At 39.8% G+C, this 21400-nt stretch overlaps 1 protein-coding gene and 1 long non-coding RNA gene across 3 annotated transcripts; one reads left to right on the top strand and one right to left on the bottom strand.

Moving 5' to 3' along the window:
* Positions 1-3136: 3136 nt before the first annotated feature.
* LOC135507376 (uncharacterized) lies at positions 3137-3574 on the top strand. The gene is made up of 3 exons (XR_010450654.1): positions 3137-3167; positions 3269-3369; positions 3477-3574. It is a non-coding gene; the product is annotated as an uncharacterized LOC135507376 (long non-coding RNA).
* A 4404-nt stretch (positions 3575-7978) lies between these two features.
* On the bottom strand, positions 7979-19858 carry LOC135508115 (tumor necrosis factor alpha-induced protein 2-like). 2 transcript variants are annotated; one of them, XM_064928068.1, is made up of 12 exons: positions 19640-19858; positions 13901-14116; positions 12995-13646; positions 12785-12896; positions 11803-11925; positions 11577-11671; positions 11349-11444; positions 11126-11252; positions 10858-10983; positions 10585-10740; positions 10311-10432; positions 7979-10068 (listed from the first exon to the last, which is right to left on the bottom strand). In XM_064928068.1, the coding sequence occupies exons 1-12, from the start codon at positions 19671-19673 to the stop codon at positions 9921-9923; spliced, it is 2007 nt and encodes a 668-aa protein (XP_064784140.1). In that variant the 5' UTR covers positions 19674-19858; the 3' UTR covers positions 7979-9920. The 2 variants fall into 2 exon arrangements, with proteins under 2 accessions (XP_064784140.1, XP_064784141.1); XM_064928069.1 differs by lacking the exon at positions 19640-19858 and adding an exon at positions 14619-14922.
* Positions 19859-21400: the final 1542 nt, after the last annotated feature.

Below are 21400 nucleotides of genomic sequence, written 5' to 3'. Positions count from 1 at the left end.
GTATGTAAACTTCTGACAACTGTATATATATTCTGTACAGGTTTACTTCTTTTCACTCTGTCAATTGGGTTAGTATTGTGGAGTAACCACAATGTTGTTGATCCATCCTCAGTTTTCTCCTATCACATTCATTAAACTCTCACTGTTTTAGTCAACATTGGCCTCATGGTGAAATCCCTGAGCGGTTTCATTCTTCTCCGGCAACTGAGTTAGGAAGGACGCCTGTATCTCTGAAGTGACTGGGTGTATTGATACACCATGCAAAGTGTAATAAATAACTTCACCATGCTCAAAGGGATATTCAATGTCTTCTTTTTTATTTTTTACCCATCTACCAACAGGTGCCCTTTGTTGAGAGGCATTTGAAAAATCTGCCTTGTCTTTTTAGTTGAATCTGTGAAACTTATTATGTGACTTAATGAGCACATTCTTTTACTTATTTAGGCTTGCCATAACAAAGGGGTTGAATACTTATTGACTTTATTTGTATTATTATTTATTATTAATCCACTTTTACATGATGGAGTATTGTGTGTAGGCCAGTTACACAAATCTGAATTGAATCCATTTTAAATTCAAGCTGTACACAACAAAATGTGGAAAAAGTCAAGGGGTGTGAATACTTTCTTTCCACAACAGCATGTCTACTTGTGATTAGTACTGACAAAGGTGGTCTATGGCTTTGCCTCTTCCTCTTTGGTACTGATAAAATGATTGCGTCATCATTATCTCATCTTTGAATAATCATGATTGTCATGTCAACAATAAGGGAAAGTTTAGTGTTCACCTGGGAAAATTCCCTTTATCCTGATACACAAGCACTGCCATACCCACTGCCCCACCCACATCTCTGGTTACCTGTTATAAAACAAACAGCCTTTGGTTTCATACTTCAATAAATTATATTTCTCAGTCAACCATAAATATGTCTATTGTGGCAGACACATATAGGCCTACAGTACTTTTTCACATTTTTTTCCTATGAAACCAGACCAACAGTTTGTTATGGGCCTGCTATGAGTGGATTAGCAATCACGTTTATCCAAAGCCCCTTCCAGGAGGCATGGTTGGGGAATTTGATTATGTAAACGTTGAATGAAACAACCAGGTAGAGCAGTTGTTATTAAGGAATATACCAAATATTCCCCACACTTTGAAAATGTTCCCGACCTGGGAAAGTTTTGGGGAATTCAAAACAGTTGATTCATACCATCACCCAGTTAGGCAAGTGCTGCATAATGCTAATTTCAGTTCAGACTATAACCTCCAGCATGTTTACCTTAAAATGTATTGTTTCCTGTCATCAGTTAGTCCATTTAACAGATCAGTTGGTCTATTAACAGGATTCTCATAAAAAAAAGTCTTCACAATGAGTGTATTGTTCAACATGTAATGGTATATAGGTGTGCAGGACAATACAATGCGGCCACAGAAACTGAAAGCAACGCTGCCTGTGATGTCTCCAATCAGAAAACGGGAAATTCCCTGCTCCAGCACCACTCTATATAGTTTGGCCAATTGTATGGATATATGTGGCTGGTTGACAAACTGTGACTTACAGTATTCCTCATTTGGAGTACTGTACATGTACTTGCTACATCCTCTCAAGATATTCCATCATCATATCCACCTACTTGGATTCTGACCAAGGACCAGTTGAGTTCAGCAGTGGTCCCTTTTGTGGCAATCAGTGTGTCAGGGAATCAACCCAGAAGAAAACCATGAAGAAATTAAACTTCATGAGCAGAAAGAGTAGGCCATTGGGGATAGAGGACGGGAGTCCTCTGATTAAGAACAGTACACTGCCTACAGATGGTGAGGTCCAGATTATTATTATTATTATGGTCTATCTATTGTTTGTCTGAGTTTTTGTCATTCGTCATGTTTGTTCATTAAGCAAGAAGATATGTCTACATTTGTTGGGATAAATTTGTTATTTTAATGTAATAATAGCATGACCAAAACAAACAGTATTACATTTATAATGAATTAACTAAGAATAAATGAATGGTTTGATAATGGTCTTTTGCATATTGTTTTTAGCACTGTACTCATTCAAATGCATTGCATTATTGGTATATTCACAGAAGAGGAACAAACCGGGAATGTGGGGTATGGGAATCCCTACTTGGAGAATGGCTTTAACAATCATCAGGAGTTGGGCAATCAGGGGGGCCAGGAGAAGGAACAGTCATTGCTCAGTGTACTTGCAGAAGCTTTGAGGGTCAGCCATGTTGTCCCTCAAGAGAGACTTGAAGCTAATTTGGAGGGGGCACCAGAAGAGATTATGTGCCATGAAGCTCAGAAGAAGGACAATACACACCCAGAAGTCTTGCTCCAGATGTACTTTCATCTTATTGAAGCGTCTGTGGACAAACACTTCCCCAAACTGCCAGCAGGGAACACTGTTAATCAGCTGGAGGGCTACCTGATAAAAGTGCAAATAACTGTGCAAGGGGAGCTTCTGAGGTTGGCACCCCTGCTCAAAGAGGCTCAGTTGCTGAAGTATTTGATTGCTTGCTATCATCAGCGTATGTTTGACTGTCTACAGCAGATCCTTCAGCATGTCAACACAAAAAAAGAGGCCTTCACAGTTCTTGACTGGGTACTACGCACATACTTGAGGTACTCTGTCCCACCTGTACACTCTCTCTCTCTCTCTCTCTCTCTCTCTCTCTCTCTCTCTCTCTCTCTCATTCACTCTCACTCTGATGGTGTAGTATTGATTCTGATACTAAAGCAGTAATGGCATACCTTTTCTGGGTTGTTTTTCTAGTGAGGAGCTGCTAGGACACCCCAACATCTGGGATGAGGCTCTACATGCAGTTGACCTTCTCCTTCTGACAGACTGGATCCCACAAGCTGAGATGAAACTCTTGGCCACTGTGCAGGTGAATCACCTATAGGTGATGTGATGTCATCTCAAAACAAGCACACTTCTTGAGGGCTAGATTTCTATCATGTATTGATTTCTAAACCTATTTTATTTGATAATAACCCATGAAGTTCCTGTGAAGATTTGACGTATTTCAGTCTCTCTGTCTGACCCATTGTAGGAGGACATCTCCACATCACTGAGGAGGATCCTTCAGAACGAGGAGTCAGGTAGAGAGGTGTGTGTCTCTGGAGAGGAGGCCTTTATCAAACTGCATCTGGATGTCATCCAGGTACTTCAACCAGCAGTGATGTGTAAAGAGATAATAAAGTGTATCACTGTAAATCTATACTAAGCCATTTCTCTCCCGGTGACTCTTCCTCCTCCACATAGTGCATCAATGCAGTTCTCCAGAAAGCAAAGATGATGAGCCAAACTCTGATGCGCAAGGTCCAAATAGTCTGTTGGCGAGAGCTACAGGACTTTGTGGAAAGGTAGTTGTCACCTTTTCTTAGTACCACTACTGTTTCATTGTCTTGCTGTTTGTCTGGTAATACACTGAGACCAGGCAAAATGTTGAATGAATGTGCTTATTGTGCAGGTATGTCAATGTTGAAAAGAAGCACCTTCAGAAACAAGCAGGAATGGGAACGTCAGGTACAATGCACTTCTTTAAGACGTTCAACACCTGCATTGAACTCAAGTAAGTTTTATATGTTTATATTTATGCTATGAAATCAAATCTCATGTATTGTTGTTGAATCATGATAATCATTATGATTATGTATCTGTTGCAGGTTGTATATTTCAAGGATTGCCAAAGATGACACAAGCTTAGACTGTGTTAAAACCATATCAACACTTAAGGGGTTGGAAGCTCTTTCTTGGAAGCTTCTCCTGGAAAAACCAATTCAACTTGCACAGGTTACCCCCCCCCCCCCCCCTATAGAAATACTATAGCAAGACAAGCCTACCTGTTCAAAATCCACAAGTTCCCACTTCCAATATGAACTTCATCCGAGAAACACATTAATTTTGTAATCTTAATTTCTATTAAATTATATTGAAACAATTAAGAGAAACTGTGTTACAATGTTTTGTGATCCCCAGATTTCCTTGAAGAAGTACTTCAAAAGAGAGGATGAACAAATGGAAAATCTAATGAAAGAGATTACATTTATTTTCCAAGACCTTCCCAAAGACAAGGATACGCAAAAGGTGTGTTCACTGTTCACATCTGGTGTGAGAGCATTCCTATTACATTCCTCTTCTTTTTTTACCCCCTTTTTCTCCCCCCGTTTGTGGTATCCAATTTGTAGTAGTTACAGTCTTGTCTCATCGCTGCAACTCCCGTACGGACTCGGGAGAGGCAAAGGTCTTGAGCCATCCTCCGAAACACAACCCAACCAAGCCGCACTGCTTCTTGACACGATGCCCATCCAACCCGGAAGCCAGCCGCACCAATGTGCCGGAGGAAACACCGTACACCTGGCAACCTGGTCAGCGTGCACTGCGCCCGGCCTGCCACAGGAGTTGCTAGTGCGCGATGAGACAAGGATATCCCTGCTGGCCAAACCCTCCCTAACCCGGACAATGCTGGGCCAATTGTGCGCCGCCCCATGGGCCTCCCGGTCGCGGCCAGCTGCGACAGAGCCTGGACTAGAACCCAGAGTCTCTGGTGGCACAGACCACTGCGCCACCCGGGAGACCCCACCTATTACATTCTTATAACGAAACTTTAATGTGAAATACTCAACACTTCTCTCTTGTTCTTTCCAGTATATTATTTTATAGATCTCTGTCCTTTCTCTCTGCAGACTGTGATTAACAAAGCCTATCAGTGCATCACCCTTCTGTACCTCCAACACCTGGTGCAGAGTAACCATGGGAAGCTGGTGAAGAGATGGGATTATGTGAACAAAAGAGTGATGCACGATGCTGAGCTCCTTCACTCTATCTTCTCAGTCCTGGTGAAAAAGCTAGTCCTGTTGTACACCAATTACTATAAATGCCTCCTTTCTACCTGATAAGATGCAGCTGGTTCTTCTCAGAATGTGTAATTACTTTAAAAGGTCAATATTCTTCCACTGACATTAGTTATTTTTATCAGAATCCTGATGTTAAACAGTGGAACATCATACTGATTAAAGTGAGAGAAGTGCTGGAGTGCAGCGACATTGAAAGTCTCAAGATAATAGTCAGTGAGATACTGAAGGACAACGCCAGTACAAGGTAAAACAGAGTATACCACAGGGTTTCAAAAGTCTGCATGGTCCACAGCACTGAATGTAATTGTATTACATATGGATTAGCTTGAGAACAGGCTTGATATCTCCAATATTATGTATTGATAAATGTTTATCTCTGTTGTAGTGCTGCTGAGCACCTTCCAGCCCTGCTGCGCTGGAAGGGAGGCCTGTCATGGAGACTGACCCGGGAGGTTCTGGAGGCAAGCCAGGAAGTGTACCCCATTGACCTCTCCCAAACCAGGTCTGCACCCTGGTTTGACTGCCTTCTTTGCTGCTGAGTGTGTGAACTGGGACATTTCAGACAAAGGACAATAACGACCCCACTCTAACAACATGACCCTCAAGTTCTCAACCGACAACACAATATTTGGAACATGTCTTTGTCAACTTTTTAAAGGTATTCTATGGCAAGTTATTATTTAATGTCTTAAAGAAGAAAAAATACATATTTGAAATTGGAATTAAAACTGCCTAATGTTTTTCATTTTGAGGTCAAGTGATTTTAATCCTCATCAAAAATGCCTCATGGAAAGACTTCATGTGTAGTGAGTCATGCCCTGTAGATGGAGACAAAGGCAGTAAGGCTATCGGTAATTGTGCTTCCCCTGAGAAAGGAAATCCCCTGACAGTCTTCTGGGCTTGTGAGAGTAGTACTCAAATATTGGAAATTCCAAAATGTACACATACAGTAATCAGTAAGTCAATTTGAATGCATTTTGAATGGCTCCATTGGAGAGGTAGGATGGTATTTAGCTTATATTTTTCAATGGACAGTATGGTGTTTCCCTTTATATCATTATCACAAACTATTATCAAATCTCTGACAGTCTTCCAGTGGAGATAAAGACATTAAACTGGAAGAATTGGCAGCATGATTCACTTGAAACATCTATCCTGTTAACAATAAGGCTGTTAATGTGGTTTCCTTCCTCCTTCCAAAATCATAGGTACACTACCGGTCAAAAGTTTTCGAACATCTAGTCATTCAAAGGTTTTTCTTTATTTTTACCAGTTTCTACATTGTAGAATCATGGTGAAGATGGCAAAACTATAAAATAACACATATGGAAACATGTAGTAAACAAAAAGAAGTTTTGAACAAATAATTTATTTTATATTCTTCAAATAGCTATCCTTTTCCTTGATGACAGCTTTGCACACTCTTGGCATTCTCCCAACCAGCTTCATGAGGTAGTCACCTGGAATGCATTTCAATTAACAGGTGTGCCTTCTTAAAAGTTAATTTGTGGAATTTCTTTCCTTAACTCATTTAAGACAATCAGTTGTGTTGTGGCAGGGTAAGGGTGGTATACAGAAGATAGACCTATTTGGTAAAATATCAAGTCCATATTATGGCAAGAACAGCTCAAATAAGCAAAGAGAAATGACAGTCCATCATTACTTTAAGACATGAAGGTCAGTCAATACGGAAAATTTCAAGAACATTGAAAGTTTCTTCAAGTGCAGTCGCATAAACAATCAAGCGCTATGATGAAACTGGCTCTCATGAAGACCGCCACAGAAATGGAAGGATGGATGCTGCAGAGGATAAGTTCATTAGAATTATCAGCCTTAGAAATTGCAGGACAAATAAATGCTTTTACTGAGTTCAAGTAACAGACACATCTCAACATCAACTGTTCAGAGGAGACTGTGTGAATCAGGCCTTCATGGTTGAATTGCTGCAAATAAACCACTACTAAAGGATAATAATAATAAGAGACTTGCTTGGGCCAAGAAACATGAGCAATGGACATTAGACCGGTGGAAATGTGTCCTTTGGTATGGAGTCCAAATTTGAGGTTTTTGGTTCCAACTGCCGTGTCCTTGTGAGATGCGGTGCGGGTGAACGGATGATCTTCGCGTGTGTATTTCCAACCGTAAATGTCAGGCATAGGTGTATAGGTGGCAGGGAAGTCAGGCGCAGGAGAGTCAAAAGGAGTGTAAAATGGAGTCTTTTAATAAAGTCCACGTAACATGCTCCATAACACTAAAATGTACATACATCAACAAACATGGGTACGAGGACCCGACGCGCACCTATACACCATAAAACTACACTGACAATAAAACTATCTCTGACAAAGACATGAGGGGAAACAGGGGGTTAAATACACAACAGGTAATGAATGGGATTGAAAACAGGTGTGTGGGAAGACAAGACAAAACCAATGGAAAATGAAAAATGGATCAATGATGGCTAGAAGACCGGTGACATCGAACGCTGAGCACCGCCCGAACAAGGAGAGGCAACGACTTCAGCAGAAGTCGTGACAGTAAAGCATGGAGGAGGAGGTGTTATTCTGTGTTGGTGCTTTGCTGGTGACACAGTCTGTGATGTATTTAGAATTCAAGGCACACTTAACCAGCATGGCTACCACAGCATGCTGCAGCGATACGCCATCCCATCTGGTTTGGGCTTAGTGGGACTAGAATTTGTTTTTCAACAGGACAATGACCCAACACACCTCCAGGCTGTATAAGGGCTATTTTACCAAGAAGGAGAGTGATGGAGAGCTGCATCAGATGAACTGGCCTATTATTCTACAATGTAGAAAATAGCAAAAATAAAGAAAAACCCTTGAATGAGTAGGTGTTCTAAAACTTTGGACCGGTAGTGTAGCTTACTGGTAAAGTGAGTGTTTACTTGGAACTGATACACAAAATAAATCATGGCTAGACAAGTGCTTAGAATGTATACTTCCCATTTTAATTGACAGAATGGTAACAATGACTTGGAATCATTGACTAACCAATTGAAGGGAAATCCTTGAGTAAGGCAGAAAATACTAAATAACCACATAATTGTTGAATCCATGAAGGAGAAATTGAGAAATGTCAAACTACACAGAGGTGCCTCACATACATGTAATGAATTGCTCTTTTTATTACATAAATAATTCAACATGCAAAATACAACATAAAATCGTTAAGAAGCAAAAGTGCAAAGTTAAACAGCCCCACTTCACACAGATGAGTATGCCACAGGGTTTCCAAAGTCTGCATGATCCACAGCACTGACTAATTTACTCCATAGGGATTAGCTTGAGTACAGGCTTGATATCTCCAATATGATGTATTGTTACATGTTTACCTCTGTTGTAGTACTATGGAGCACCTGCCTACCCTGCTGCATTGGAAGGGAGGACTTTCACAGAGACAGACCTGGGAGGTTCTGGAGACAAGCCAGGAAGTGTACTCCATTTTCCTGTCCCAAACCAGGTCTGCAGCCTGGTATGGCTGCCTTTTTTGCTGCTGAGTGTGGGAACTGGGAAGTCTCAGGTAGAGGACAATAACGACCCCATTCTAAACAACATGACCATCAAGTTCTCAACCGACAACACAATATTTGGAGCTCTGATTACATGTCTTTGTCAACTTTTTAAAAGGTACTATATGGCAAGTTATTATTTACTCTTAAAGAGAAATTGGAATTAAAACTGCCCAAAGTTTTTCATTTTCAGGTCAAGTGGTTTTAATCCTCATCAAAAATGCCTAATGGAAAGACTTAGAACCAATAGTGCCCTGTAGATGGAGACAACGGCAGTAAGGCTATCAGTGATTGTGCTTCCGCTGAGAAGGGAAATCCCCTAACAGTCTTTTTGGGTTGTGAGAGTAGTACTCGGATATTGGAAATTCCAAAATGTACAGAAATTCACAACACATTCAGTAATCAGCAAGTCAATTTGAATGCGTTTTGGATGGCCCCATTAGAGACATAGGATGGTATTTATTTGATCTTTTTCAATGGACAGTCCCATACACAACATGCTTCCTCAATGGTATCCCAGGGGATATCAAAGAATGGTGTCCCTTAAATCCTTATCACAACCTATTATCAAAACTGACAGTCTTCCAGGGGATATAGGGACATTAACCTGGAAGAATTGGCAGCCTGACTCACTTGAAATGCCTATCCTGTAAACGACAAGGCTGTTGATGTGGTTCAAGGGTCATCTAAATTATAATCTATGTACCCACAAGTAATTATTTATAATGAGATGGCAATAAACAATCATTTGTAATGCAGAATACTCCAAGAAAGATTAAAATCCCACCTTTCTGGTATTTAAAAAACAATATTGCTGAGGTGGCCACTTTCGAGGACACACGCTCAAGTACACAGTACAAATGATACACATATTAAATATTTTATGATGCATTTGCTATTCTACACAAATGTATGAATGAGGCTTGAAATGACGGATATGCTTTCTAAATATAGTACAATCAAATTCTAAAAGACTAACTATAAAATGTCAACTTCCTTATAACTGTAAAATACATGTTTCATGTTAGAGAAAATGTGCATATTCTCTACTCATTATGAACTGGCCATTCTTCTCATATTAATCTTGTCTGTCTATGGCAAACAGAAAAAAACATTTATTTAAAATCTCTGAATTATTGTTGATGACTTTGATGAAACCATTCTCTCCTGCTACGCTAGGATCTAAGGATTGCAGGCATGTGCTTTGTCAATGGCAGTGACATAGCATTCAGCCAGGAGTTGATGGAGTATTGGAAGAGTGAATGAAATGGTAGGCAGGACATCCCAGCTTCAAGTGATGTCAGATTTCACAGCCTGAGGTATACAGGTGGAAGATATATAGTCCCGAGTCCGTGAAATCTAGGGCTATCGCTGAATGCATGCTATTTCAATCTATGGTGTCCACAGAACAATTTATAAGCGAACATTTCAGTCAGAACCGGAACCAGAACCACGCTAGTCCCCTCTTTAGGGTACTTTCCTTACAAGAGCGTTGCAGACGTGACCCATTAAGAGTATTCAACACTCATTTGACCTGTACCTTGGAGAAAAAAGATGGGACATCCTGGGTGCTGGTGGTGTCCTGGTTGTCCAGGAGGGTCTTCTTTACCCTCCTCACGGCAGAGGCAGAAAGGTTGGATTTGAGGCTAAGCAGGGCGGACACCTGGAATTCACTGTGGGTCAAAGTGGAAAAGGTTGAGCTCACTGGGTGTTCAACGCAAACACAGCATCATCTGCCGTGTGTTATTGGCTTTGTGCAAGGCACTGTAACTGAATTTAGCATTATAAAAGGAACTGTTTCAGCTGTATCAATATAAGCAATCACTGCATTAGAATATGCAAAGGAAATACAAAATCACATAGCTACAGTATTGTCTAACAACAGTTATGTGAATAACAAGTATGAAAGTTTAACCTGAGATCAGGGTAAGCTTGACTCAGAGTCACTATCTCCAGCTGTATGGAGGAAATGTCTTGGAGTTTCAGCACTTCAGCAATCTTGGGAAGGATGTCACTTAGCCACTCCTCCCTGGAACCCTGTGACAACAAACACAATATGATGTGTGTGTGTGTGTGTGTGTGTGTGTGTGTGTGTGTGTGTGTGTGTGTGTGTGTGTGTGTGTGTGTGTGTGTGTGTGTGTGTGTGTGCGTGTGCGTGTGTGTGTGAGTGAGAGTAAGTGTATTCTCACCGCTTCAGTGAACAGTTTGTGTAGACTCTGGCCATCCTCACACAACGACCTGGCCGCCTGCTCCTGCATCTCTTTGTCTCTCAGCTTTATCTTCCTCTTCAGTAGCCTCCTCACATACTCCACTGTCACTTCCAAGTGCAGCTGGCTCAGCAGCTCCTGTATAACCATTCGACCAATTAATCAACCAACCAACCAATTGATTTCTCAATCTATCAATTAACCAACCTACCAACCAACCAGGAAATTAGCCATTCCATCTCTCAATCAATTTACCTGATGACAGGAGTTAGTCAAGCCCTTAAGATCCTGGGTGTGTTTGTTAATTCCTTCAAACAGCTTTTCAAACACCTGTTTCTTCTTCTCCAACCAGACAGGCGTCCCCAGATCTCTGTACTGAGACTGTGTGTGTGTGGCGAGGGCAGATAGACAATAGATCAGTACTGAATTAAGAGCAAGGACAGGCAAGTAGGTACATTACACTTTATATTACTTGACTCAGACGCAAAATCAAAGAGAGATGAGTTGTGTAAGTCAGCTATACCTGGAGATCCTTGTGTATAGGGCTTGTTAAAGATGTGTAGCCAATGTTTTTCATTTCAGCTACTATGGACAGACAGCATTCCTTTACATCCACTGGGAAGATATCGGCTTTGTTTACAATATAGTCCCTGTGTGGAATCATAGACATCAAATTAGATGACTAGATGTCATCGTGGTCCAATCAATTTGGATATAAAAAAACTGAAAAGAAAAGTACAACATACCTAAATTGTTCAACACAGGCAAGATTGGCCATCATCACAGTTCTGCTGTTTCCATTGTTGCTTCCCTTGAGAACTTTCTCCAGGAATTTCTTATAGCTGCAAGTGTGTAATTTGGTATATTAGTAATAGATAATCATAATTTGATAGTATTTGGAATAGAATACAATACAATGCATTGTAACTTCAGGTCATGCAATTATTTCCTGCAAAAAGTGTATACTGTAGTACCTATTCAAGAAGTCCTTCAATAGGCACACAATTATCTGGACTTTGGACATGGCTCCCAAAACTGTCTCTATCGATTTCACTGCAGCATTAATAAACTAAAGGGACAGTGAAATAAAAAATGTATTAAATTAATCCCTGTTAAAATCAACAACCTAATTTGTGACTAACTGAATATTTAGAGCAATAAAGGCATGAGGATGCCAAATATTTCCTATATAATGTCTACCTGAATGACGTCGATGGCCAAGGGGCTAAAGTAACAGTCGTCTCTGAGCTCAGGCATAGACCCCTCCATCCAGGCTTGCTCCTCCACCATCAGCACTTTGTTGATCAATGTCTGCACCTCTGTCTGAAAACAGGGCATCAACAAAACAATGTATCTAACAAGGGAACCATTTATCTCTGCACTCTTAGAAAAAATGGTGCTATCTATAACCTAAAATATAACATAAAGAAATGTAATGTAATAAGCCCACACACTTCGAAAAAAGGGTTCCAAAAGGGTTCTTTGGCTCTTCCCATAGAATAACTATTTTTGGTTCCAGATAGAACCCTATTGGGTTCCATGTAGAACCCTTTCCCCAGAGGATCCTACATGGAACCCAAAGTAGTTCTACCTGGAACCCAAAAAAGTGTTGGCTTATTACCATAAACTTTTTCTAATGATGCACAAGCCATCATTTACATCTCCAGATGTAGGATCTTAATTTGAGCCTGCATCTGACAGCAGGAAAATAATCCTGCAGCAACAGGAAATGTGAATTATTGTGTGGATTATAAATTGACATTTTTGGAGAGGTGGATACATTTGTAGTAAGGGCAAATCAAGTCTGAACATTTTAAGTGGGAATTACTAACTTTAGAAGCCTTTTAAACTTTGAATCGTTTTTTGTTGTTGCAAGATCCTACATCTGTAGATGGGCAAATCTAGGGCTCTATTTAAACCGTATGGCAGAAGTTCAGCGTTACAGCATGATTGAAATTTAAAGGCAATGTTCTTGCGTTAGTGAAGACTTTATTCACGATAAACGCTGCATATGTCGGCTCAATCAGATATTACCTTCACATTTCTATCGCACAATCTGCAATGCTTCAGCAATACAGACTTAATAGAGCCCCTAATCTTTTGCTGTACAAAAACATAAACACATGGGTCAGAAAGCTGTGGTCCAGTTTGCAGGACACATTTTAATTGAAATCATATTTACCTCTTTGTGAGAAAGACATTGATTCTCCAATGGTGTTGTCAACTCCTCAGTCAACAGCTTTCCTAACATTTCAGGGTTAATCACCTTGGTCAGTTCTGGATTTTGTAGAATTCTAAGACAAAAACCAGGAGTTACTATGCTAGTCAGTCACATTTCCTGACCTCATTATATAGTCTTTTAATAACCAAACACAAACAAGACATCACTCACTCTGGGTAGGCAACATTCACCCAATACAGGAGGTAAGAGCAGTCATCCATGCCCAGCCCATACTCTTCAATATTCCTCATCCCTGCGCTGAAGGCTTGGTGATACATCTTTCCATAGAAGTTGCAGATATCCATGTCCTCTGGGTAGCAGCCCTTCACATCCTTCACCACCCTCAGCAGGTCCTCCTGCAGCCGCCTGCCCTTCCCACAGACATCCCTCTGCAGGGAGGAGCGTAGCTTGTTGCTCTCTTCAGGAGGCAATTCGGCATTGTCCATACGCTCCTCCACCAGGCTCTGGAGGACAGTGTTGTGGTGACGTCTACACTCACTGGGCCTCCAGGGAGGCTGTTTACCCACCTGCTTCAGCCATCGCCTATCCTGCTCCTCCTCCTGTAGGATAGCTTTCACTGCAGACTTCAGAGCCTCAAGACTGTCTTCATCTGGACTGAGAGAACTCTTTACAGCCAGGTCTATTTGGCTGAGGAGGGCTTTGTGATCTCTGGTGAACTGCTCTTCCTCCTTCTCCCACTCTGTGGTCGACTGAACCACCTCTTCTGAGATCTGTCCATATAGACGCTCCTCTCTCTCAATCAGCTGTTGGCCAGCAGCAGACAGGCAATTTCTCTCAAGGTTCTGCTCAAAAGTCAACAACTCTGAGGGGAAAGACAACAAAGACTGTGTAGTGTTTACAGTGTCTAAACTATATGCCATAAAACATTTGCATATGAATGTACTGTATGATATCGGTTATACCAACCATCTACAGATGTTATATAAACAAATGAATCAGTCATAAGGGAAATGTAAATTCCACAGGGATTTTGATAACCTTTGACAAGAAAGGAATCATTTGAAAATACGATGCAATGACAGATAAAAGGTAGAACTCATTGTAGTGTTTACTCACCCTCGAGAGGGGCAGTAATAACACTGGATGTGTTGGGGACATCTGGAGCAGTGATGTTGGTGTTACTCTTGGAATTCCGTCTTAGGATCCGGGGCAATATTAAAGGTTTAAACTTTCTTCCAGCTGATGTTGTCTTTCCACTGTGTTCCACTGAAGAGTTTGGCTCAGTGGATCCTGTTCCCAAAACTGTGTTTCTAGTCCTTAGGGTCCTCATCACTATAGAGAGACAGTCAGAGACAGATGGACACTTACTGCATTATCATCAGAGGTGGCTGCCGATGAGGGTGTTTTACAGACACAATGTGCAATAAACTGATGGTATTCAATCTGCTGCGCTGTTAAATATGGCAGCGACATTAACACAACACATAGCGAACTCATCAGTTTGGACCGTTTAGAATAACGGTTAAGCATTTCGCTACTGCTAAAAATGTGTATGTGACCAATACTATTTGATTTGATTAAGGTGTTAGTTTGACAGTCGCTGAACAGGGTTGGGTCATGGTCGTGGCTAACCCCCAAATTCGCTACAATGTTTAAAAATGTAAGGCCTTTTTATCTGGCAATATCTTTATCTAACGCTACCCTAAAAAAGTGGGTAAAAGATAAGATATATATTCTGCAGATATCATTGCTATGTATATTTTGTTAATAAAAATTTTGAGATCATAAGCAAACGTTCAGTATGTGTAAAAGAAAGCATTCAGTATAGACATACCTTAAGCCTGATAGAAAAATAAGTGTGAACCGAAAGGAATAGCTCTACTCTCCGGACAGGACTGACCACTTTACTTGTATAGCGTAGAACCAGAGTTGCCAACTCTCACGCATTGATCGTGAAATACACGCATTGACCCTCTTCTCACGCTCGCACGGCACACGTCTTATATCTCACGCATTGAAAAGTACTGAATTTATTTTTGTATTTAGTCGATTATATAGTCAGCGCCTTAACTTTTCAACTGTGCTCCAACTCATTCTGAAATCGGAGCATATATGCGCCTGCAATTTAACATCACGAGCGGAACATCTATAATGGTCCTGCCCTGCCACACACTGTCAACCGCCACACATTGAAGAATATGATTGGTCTAAATATCTAAGGGATCAAGATAATTGGTTGCATATTTTAAAGTAACGCCCCTCAAGATTAGAGTGGCGCTGAATGGAGAGAAAGGCGGCATTCCACAACCTTAAAACACACCCTCTTCCCCCCAAGCGTCAAATTAAGTGAATACTTCTGATCCTGACCTCTGACGAGTTTACACTTTTATTTGTATTAAACAGTAACAGGTGAAACACAAAAAGCAGAACAGCCAGAAGGATTCCACAAAAAAAATCTCAATTTTTTGAATAATCTGAATAATACTTTTTAGATAAATTGGGCTAAACATTTCTTAAAGAATCCACAATTAATTTTGAATTTCATCCCTCATTAAATCTTCTCCCATTTAGGTGGCTTCAATTGTATGTAACTTTGTAACTATAACATTCATAAGATTCCTACAAAATGATCTGCTTTTCATAGGCAAGTATCCTTAGAGTGGTCGTTAATATATAAACATACTTTTCCCCCACATAGGTATTTAATTTTGAACAATAAGGATATTTGGTATAGAAACAAGTCTTTATTTTTTAAAGAACTGGTTCAATAATCATATCCTGCTGGTGAGTCAACTTTTCAATGCAGAAGGATTGTTACTCAATTATGAAGAATTTGTTATCTCGTTACAATATCCCTGTTACACCTAGAGAGTTTGCCATAGTCTTTGATGCTATTCTATTTGGAACTCTGTTGTTTAAAGATGTAACCAGACATCACCTTCTTGACCTACCCTTGCTTAATCCAGTTGACTCTCCAATAGGAAAACTGTGTTTCTCCTTGCTCCCTCAGAACAACAGATCTATACGTGCTTTATTTCAAAGGGATATTTTATCCATTCCTTATGTCACAACTTACTGGAATACATTTGTCAATAATATCTGTTGGACAAAAGTCTGGTTATTACCACACAAATACCTGCTTGTTAATAACAAGGTCAAAGAGGTCTCTTTCAGAATGATCCATAAGTATTACCCTGCAAATCATTACCCGAAGAAACAAAAAATACATTAACATGAACTGTACCCAGAAACAGTTTTGCATTCATTTTGGCATTGTCTACATGTAAAGAAATGATGGAAAGATATTCATAATATTTATAATTGTTAATATTCTTGAGGTCTTGTTGTTTTATGGGAGAATGTGCTGCTCAGTTTCCTTAACTATAATAAGGATAAAGAAACATTTTTACCTCATGAATCTAATTGTGCTGATGGTAAAATGTTATATTCACAAATGTAAATTCACTAATAAAAAAACATAATTCCGTGTTGTCTATAAGGAAATTGAGCAGTACATTAAGACCATTCTACATTCTTCTAATAAGAAAGCTGTTAAAACAATGTGTGTATCTTTTCATGTCTTTCTATGATCTGTAATTATTTGTAGCCCCTAGCATATGTTATAATTGTCTGTTTGTATACTTATTGTATGTATACTGTTTTTTCTGCAATAAAAAACGAGAATAATAATTTTAAAAATATACAAATGACAAAAAAATATGGAAAAACAAAACAAAAATCTGTCAATTATGATCACATGTCTACTTATATTAACTAACGTTATAAAATTATTAATATACGTCTACAGCAAATTATTAAGTTAGCTAACATTAGCCTGCCAAGCTGGAACTTCTGAAGAAGGAACATTTTTAATTTCTACATTTTTCAAAAGCTAACCAAACAAAAACAATGACCTTTACGTGCATTAGTAGCACAATTTCTAACTGATTTACATTCGTTTTGATTTACGCTGGTTGTTGACTCCACCATATTGACGTTGAGGTTTTAAGTTGTCTGACTCTTCTTAGTGGATGAACAATTAAAAACGAGGGCTGAGGAATTTACGTTGCAAACTTAACCTTGCTTGGCTAATCATTTGGAACTATGACAAATATGGCCGCGGGGATTCCCCCAAGGGCATAAGGCGAGGGTAAGTAGACGAGGGTGTGTCTTTTATGAGTTTGAAACGTAGCCAGAGAACGTTCTCTGCTGAGTTTATAAAACTGTAAAAAGACGCTGTGGCAGCCCGTCATTCAGGGCAGGTGGGGGTTTCGAGCCCCACCTGTTTTGCATGTTATTTTTGCATTGATATGTGACGTTACCACAATTCATCTTAGTTTTTTTTCAGAGTTCCCAGCTGTCTTGAAAACACCATAAATCCAGTGAATGCCAGAATTTGATGACAAAATTTGCCTATGAAGGACCGTCCCGCCACCTTCCTGTTCAAGTGAGCACAGCACAACAAGGTGAGTCCAAAAATGTATTGTATGCTGTTGCGTAAATTATGTAACATGCCAGGGAGATATGTATACTGTAGCTAAGAAAGTAATACTAAATGTATGTTGTGTAGTAAGCTGTTAGTAGCCCATGTCCCTCACCCTAATCAGTTGGTCCTTTTCCCCTCTTAATTTAGCCTATTGTTCTGACTTGGTGGTGCACATGTAGCCTATAGCCTGTTTTAGATGACAACTTGTTTTCAGGATATTTTATTATCTATTTACTTTAATTAGTCTGGTCCGTGGAACAATTGTCATTCTTAACAATTGGCTAAAATATAGGGTAATTACTGTGCTTGTCAGAAAGAACCCTACTGTTATTCCCACACTTACTTTGTTATTCCACTTCTTCCCAATTATGCCAGTGTAATCAGTGTAATGTATGCCAGTGTAATGTTTAAAATCTCATATTTCTACTTGTCTTTGAAAATGAATAATATGAGGCAATGTATTTTTGCAGCCATTCATGGACAGTTTTGAATAAGTCATACAAATAAGCATTTCTCCAGGAATCAAATATAATTTTTGACATTATAGTATTGTGCACATGCTTGGCATGAAACAGTCACAACTCATGAACACATTTTGTCTATGTAGAGTAAAAGGATGGCAAGGATCTTCAACTAGTAGGCCTTAACCACCTGAATGAATATTGATATTCATTGCATTCTTCTTGAAGGTTTGGTGATTTTGAGAAATGTATTATTATAACAAGAACATTTTCAAACACTCAACTCTTGGGAAACATAGATCAGCAGTTCCCAACCCTCCTGGAGAGCAAGCAGGATTTTAAAGAGTTCACCCAAATTACAATATACAAAATGTGTCACGCCCTGGTCGAAATTATATTATGTTTATCTTAATTTATTTGGTCAGGCCAGGGTGTGACATGGGTTATTGTGGTGTGTTTTTGTCTTGGGGTTTTGTGGGGTGTCGAGCGTAGTCTATGGCTGCCTGAGGCGGTTCTCAATCAGAGTCAGGGGATTATCGTTGTCTCTGATTGGGAACCATATTTAGACAGCCATATTCTTTGATTGTTTCGTGGGTGATTGTTCCTGTTTCTGTGTTTAAGTTTCACTAGATAGGCTGTATAGTTTTTTCACGTTTCCGTCTGTTGTTTTGTACATTTCAGTTATTTCATGTCAAGTCTATTTTCATCAATATACATGAGTAACCACCACGCTGCATTTTGGTCCGCTCCTCCATCAACAGAAGAACGCCGTTACAAAATGTTTGCAATCTGCAAACTATGATTTGGTTAGCCACTGCCATCAACCATTATAACTATTTCCTGTGTAGAGCCTTGGTGTAGTGGTAACACTCCCAGGCATGTGGTGCATGCAACCTTCCACCTGAGAACAGGGATCATTGCCTGCTTCCAACCTTCCCACTGTTTCTAGCATTTGCCTGTCTCCTTATTTCATTACTGACTGAATAAAGTGTCAAACCACCTAAAAAATATCTCACAAAGTCACACCTATTGTCACGATCATCGTAAGGAGCAGACCAAAATGCGTGGTATGTGTTAATGATGATTTTTTAATTAAAGAAAGCACTGAACACTGAATACAAACTATACAAAACAATAAACGACCGTGAAGCTATAATGAGAACTGTGCTGATACAAGCAACTAACATAGACAATCACCCACAAACAAACAGTGAAACCCAGGCTACCTAAGTATGATTCTCAATCAGAGACAACTAATGACACCTGCCTCTGATTGAGAACCATACTCGGCCGAAACATAGAAATCCCCAAATCATAGAAAAACAAACAGACTGCCCACCCCAACTCACGCCCTGACCATACTAAATAATGACAAAACAAAGGAAATAGGTCCGAACGTAACACCTATCCCACTTTTGTAGAAGTCGAGAATGAGAAAGTGTAGGTTATATAGAAATACAGTAATTATGCTCAAATTAAAAATTATTAACCAAAATAATGAGGATTTATATCAGCCAAATCGAGGTGAGATGACATCTCACATTTCAGTGTTCGTACTTGTAAACAAGGCTGCATGGGATTTCTCTTATTCCAATTCCATGCAGCCAATGGCAATTTCGACTTTAGGGATAATGCAGGGAGAGCTTGTGGATTTGACTGCCTTAACGCAGTTTCACCTCCAACACCGTCCAAACATCAGCTATGCGGATGTTGGCTATAGCGGATTTGATTGAATCGACCATAAAACATTTTGAGGCTATGTAATTTATCACCTGTTTTAAACAGATATACTATTGCATAGCTATGTCAATAATAACTACTAAAGAAGTGAAAGCTTAATTGTTAGATTTATTTTTCCGCTATGCAATGTCAATTGAGTTCTAGACTTGAGAAATGATCATTCCTTACCTGCTTCATCCCTCAACCCTCGAAATAACTTCATTCTTCCACAGTGTGCGCTGATATTAATGCTGGGTCAAGTGTTCTACCTCCCCTGCATGTGGTCCAGGTGAACTGAATGTTGCTTAGAAATAGACACCTCAGGAGGATACTGAGCTGTCTTTTATAAGACTTTTGAGCTGTTCTTTAGCAACATTGCTTCCTTCCTCATATGACGATATGGGTTTCCTGTAGGTGTAGCTGGCTTCTGTGATCTGATGCTTTGGAGTTTGTTTTCATAGAGCATGTCTCAACAGTCTCAAACATATTTCCCATTCCTACCATGTGCTGGGTTGGCCTGCACTCATCTCACATGATAAACAGGCAAATATGTATTGACTTCAAATAAAACTTTATGTACAACATAATGATTACATTTATGACACATTTGCTTGTCATTATAGCTACAATATAATTAATAAGCTGACACACATGAGTACAAAGGAAGGAAACTAAAGTTTTCACTTAACTAACAAATGGAGAAGACTGCATTTGTTTTGTGGTTTAATTCTCAAAATGTTATATTTCAAAACCTCACTACACAAAAACAGGACTGTGGGATCCCCCCTAAAAAAACAACGATAGGGTAGATATTATCTGCAACGAAATGCATCGAAGTAGCCCGGGGAAATAGCTGTACTTTCACTTTCGTCAATGGTAAAGTTTTTCAACACTGAACATCAGGGGTGCAACTTTCACTGGGGACGGGGGGAGCATGTCCCCCCCCCCCCCCACCACATTCTGAAATTGCATTTTTACCCCCAGTTTTATCATGAAAGAGGTAACTGTGTGCTTTAGGACCATATGGACACCTCCAAGCGGTCGGGTAAGCTGTTTGGAGTGTTTATCTGACTGGATTTAGGACCACTCGGACACCACAGAGCGGGCTGACAGGCTGTGTGAAGGCAAAGCTTCTGAAAGGTTGGCTGGACCAACATGGGAGAGTTGAGCATAGTTACGTGATGATTACGTGTTACGCTCTTTCCCTGAGTTGTGAAAGGAACAGAAACTGGCTACTTTTTAGCTGACTGATGTAGCTGGCAAGGTAACTGCTGTTTAACTTAACAGGAAAAAAATGAAACTTGTGTTTATTCACAGTGATGAGCTAGTATTGTAACTGACATGTGACGTTAGCTAATGTTTCATCCCCTCTCGACTGAGGTGAATGAATAAGCTACGCTAGTGAGTAGCTACCACAGCCAGGTCAGCTCTAGCCTTTAGTTATCTGTCAGATAGCGATATGAGGTGGCTATTATTACTACATTAAACAGCAGTTGTTTGTATGGACATGTTTTGTAGCCTTTGTTTTGTCACGTTACAGAAGTAAATTAACTTGGCAAGCTTTTGCCAATTGATAGATAGCTGGCCAAAAGTTGGCTTACATTAGCTATTATTTTTGCCTCAATCTAACTAGACCTGACTCAAACAATGAAACCATCGGCCAAACGATTGAAGATTGATATTCTGATGTTTTTTCAGTGCAATGTGGGTTGTATTAGTCAGTATGTCAATGTAACGTTATTGATCTGTCGGTTTCCCTAGCTAATTCCCTTATTTTCACACTAACAGAAATAAACCAGCAATTTTGCGCCCTATAGGCAATTTCAAATGCGCAAAAATAATTTAAGAAATAGGTTAAATTACCAGAGATTCTCACATTGCCCTTATCAGCCAATGTGCTAGATGTAGTTTGAAGAGAGCAGAGTTGGAAAGACTTGCACTAATTCTTGA

Source organism: Oncorhynchus masou, chromosome 21, assembly GCF_036934945.1.
Source record: "Oncorhynchus masou masou isolate Uvic2021 chromosome 21, UVic_Omas_1.1, whole genome shotgun sequence".
Taxonomy (NCBI): domain Eukaryota; kingdom Metazoa; phylum Chordata; class Actinopteri; order Salmoniformes; family Salmonidae; genus Oncorhynchus; species Oncorhynchus masou.
This window is presented reverse-complemented; position numbering and strand designations above follow the sequence as displayed.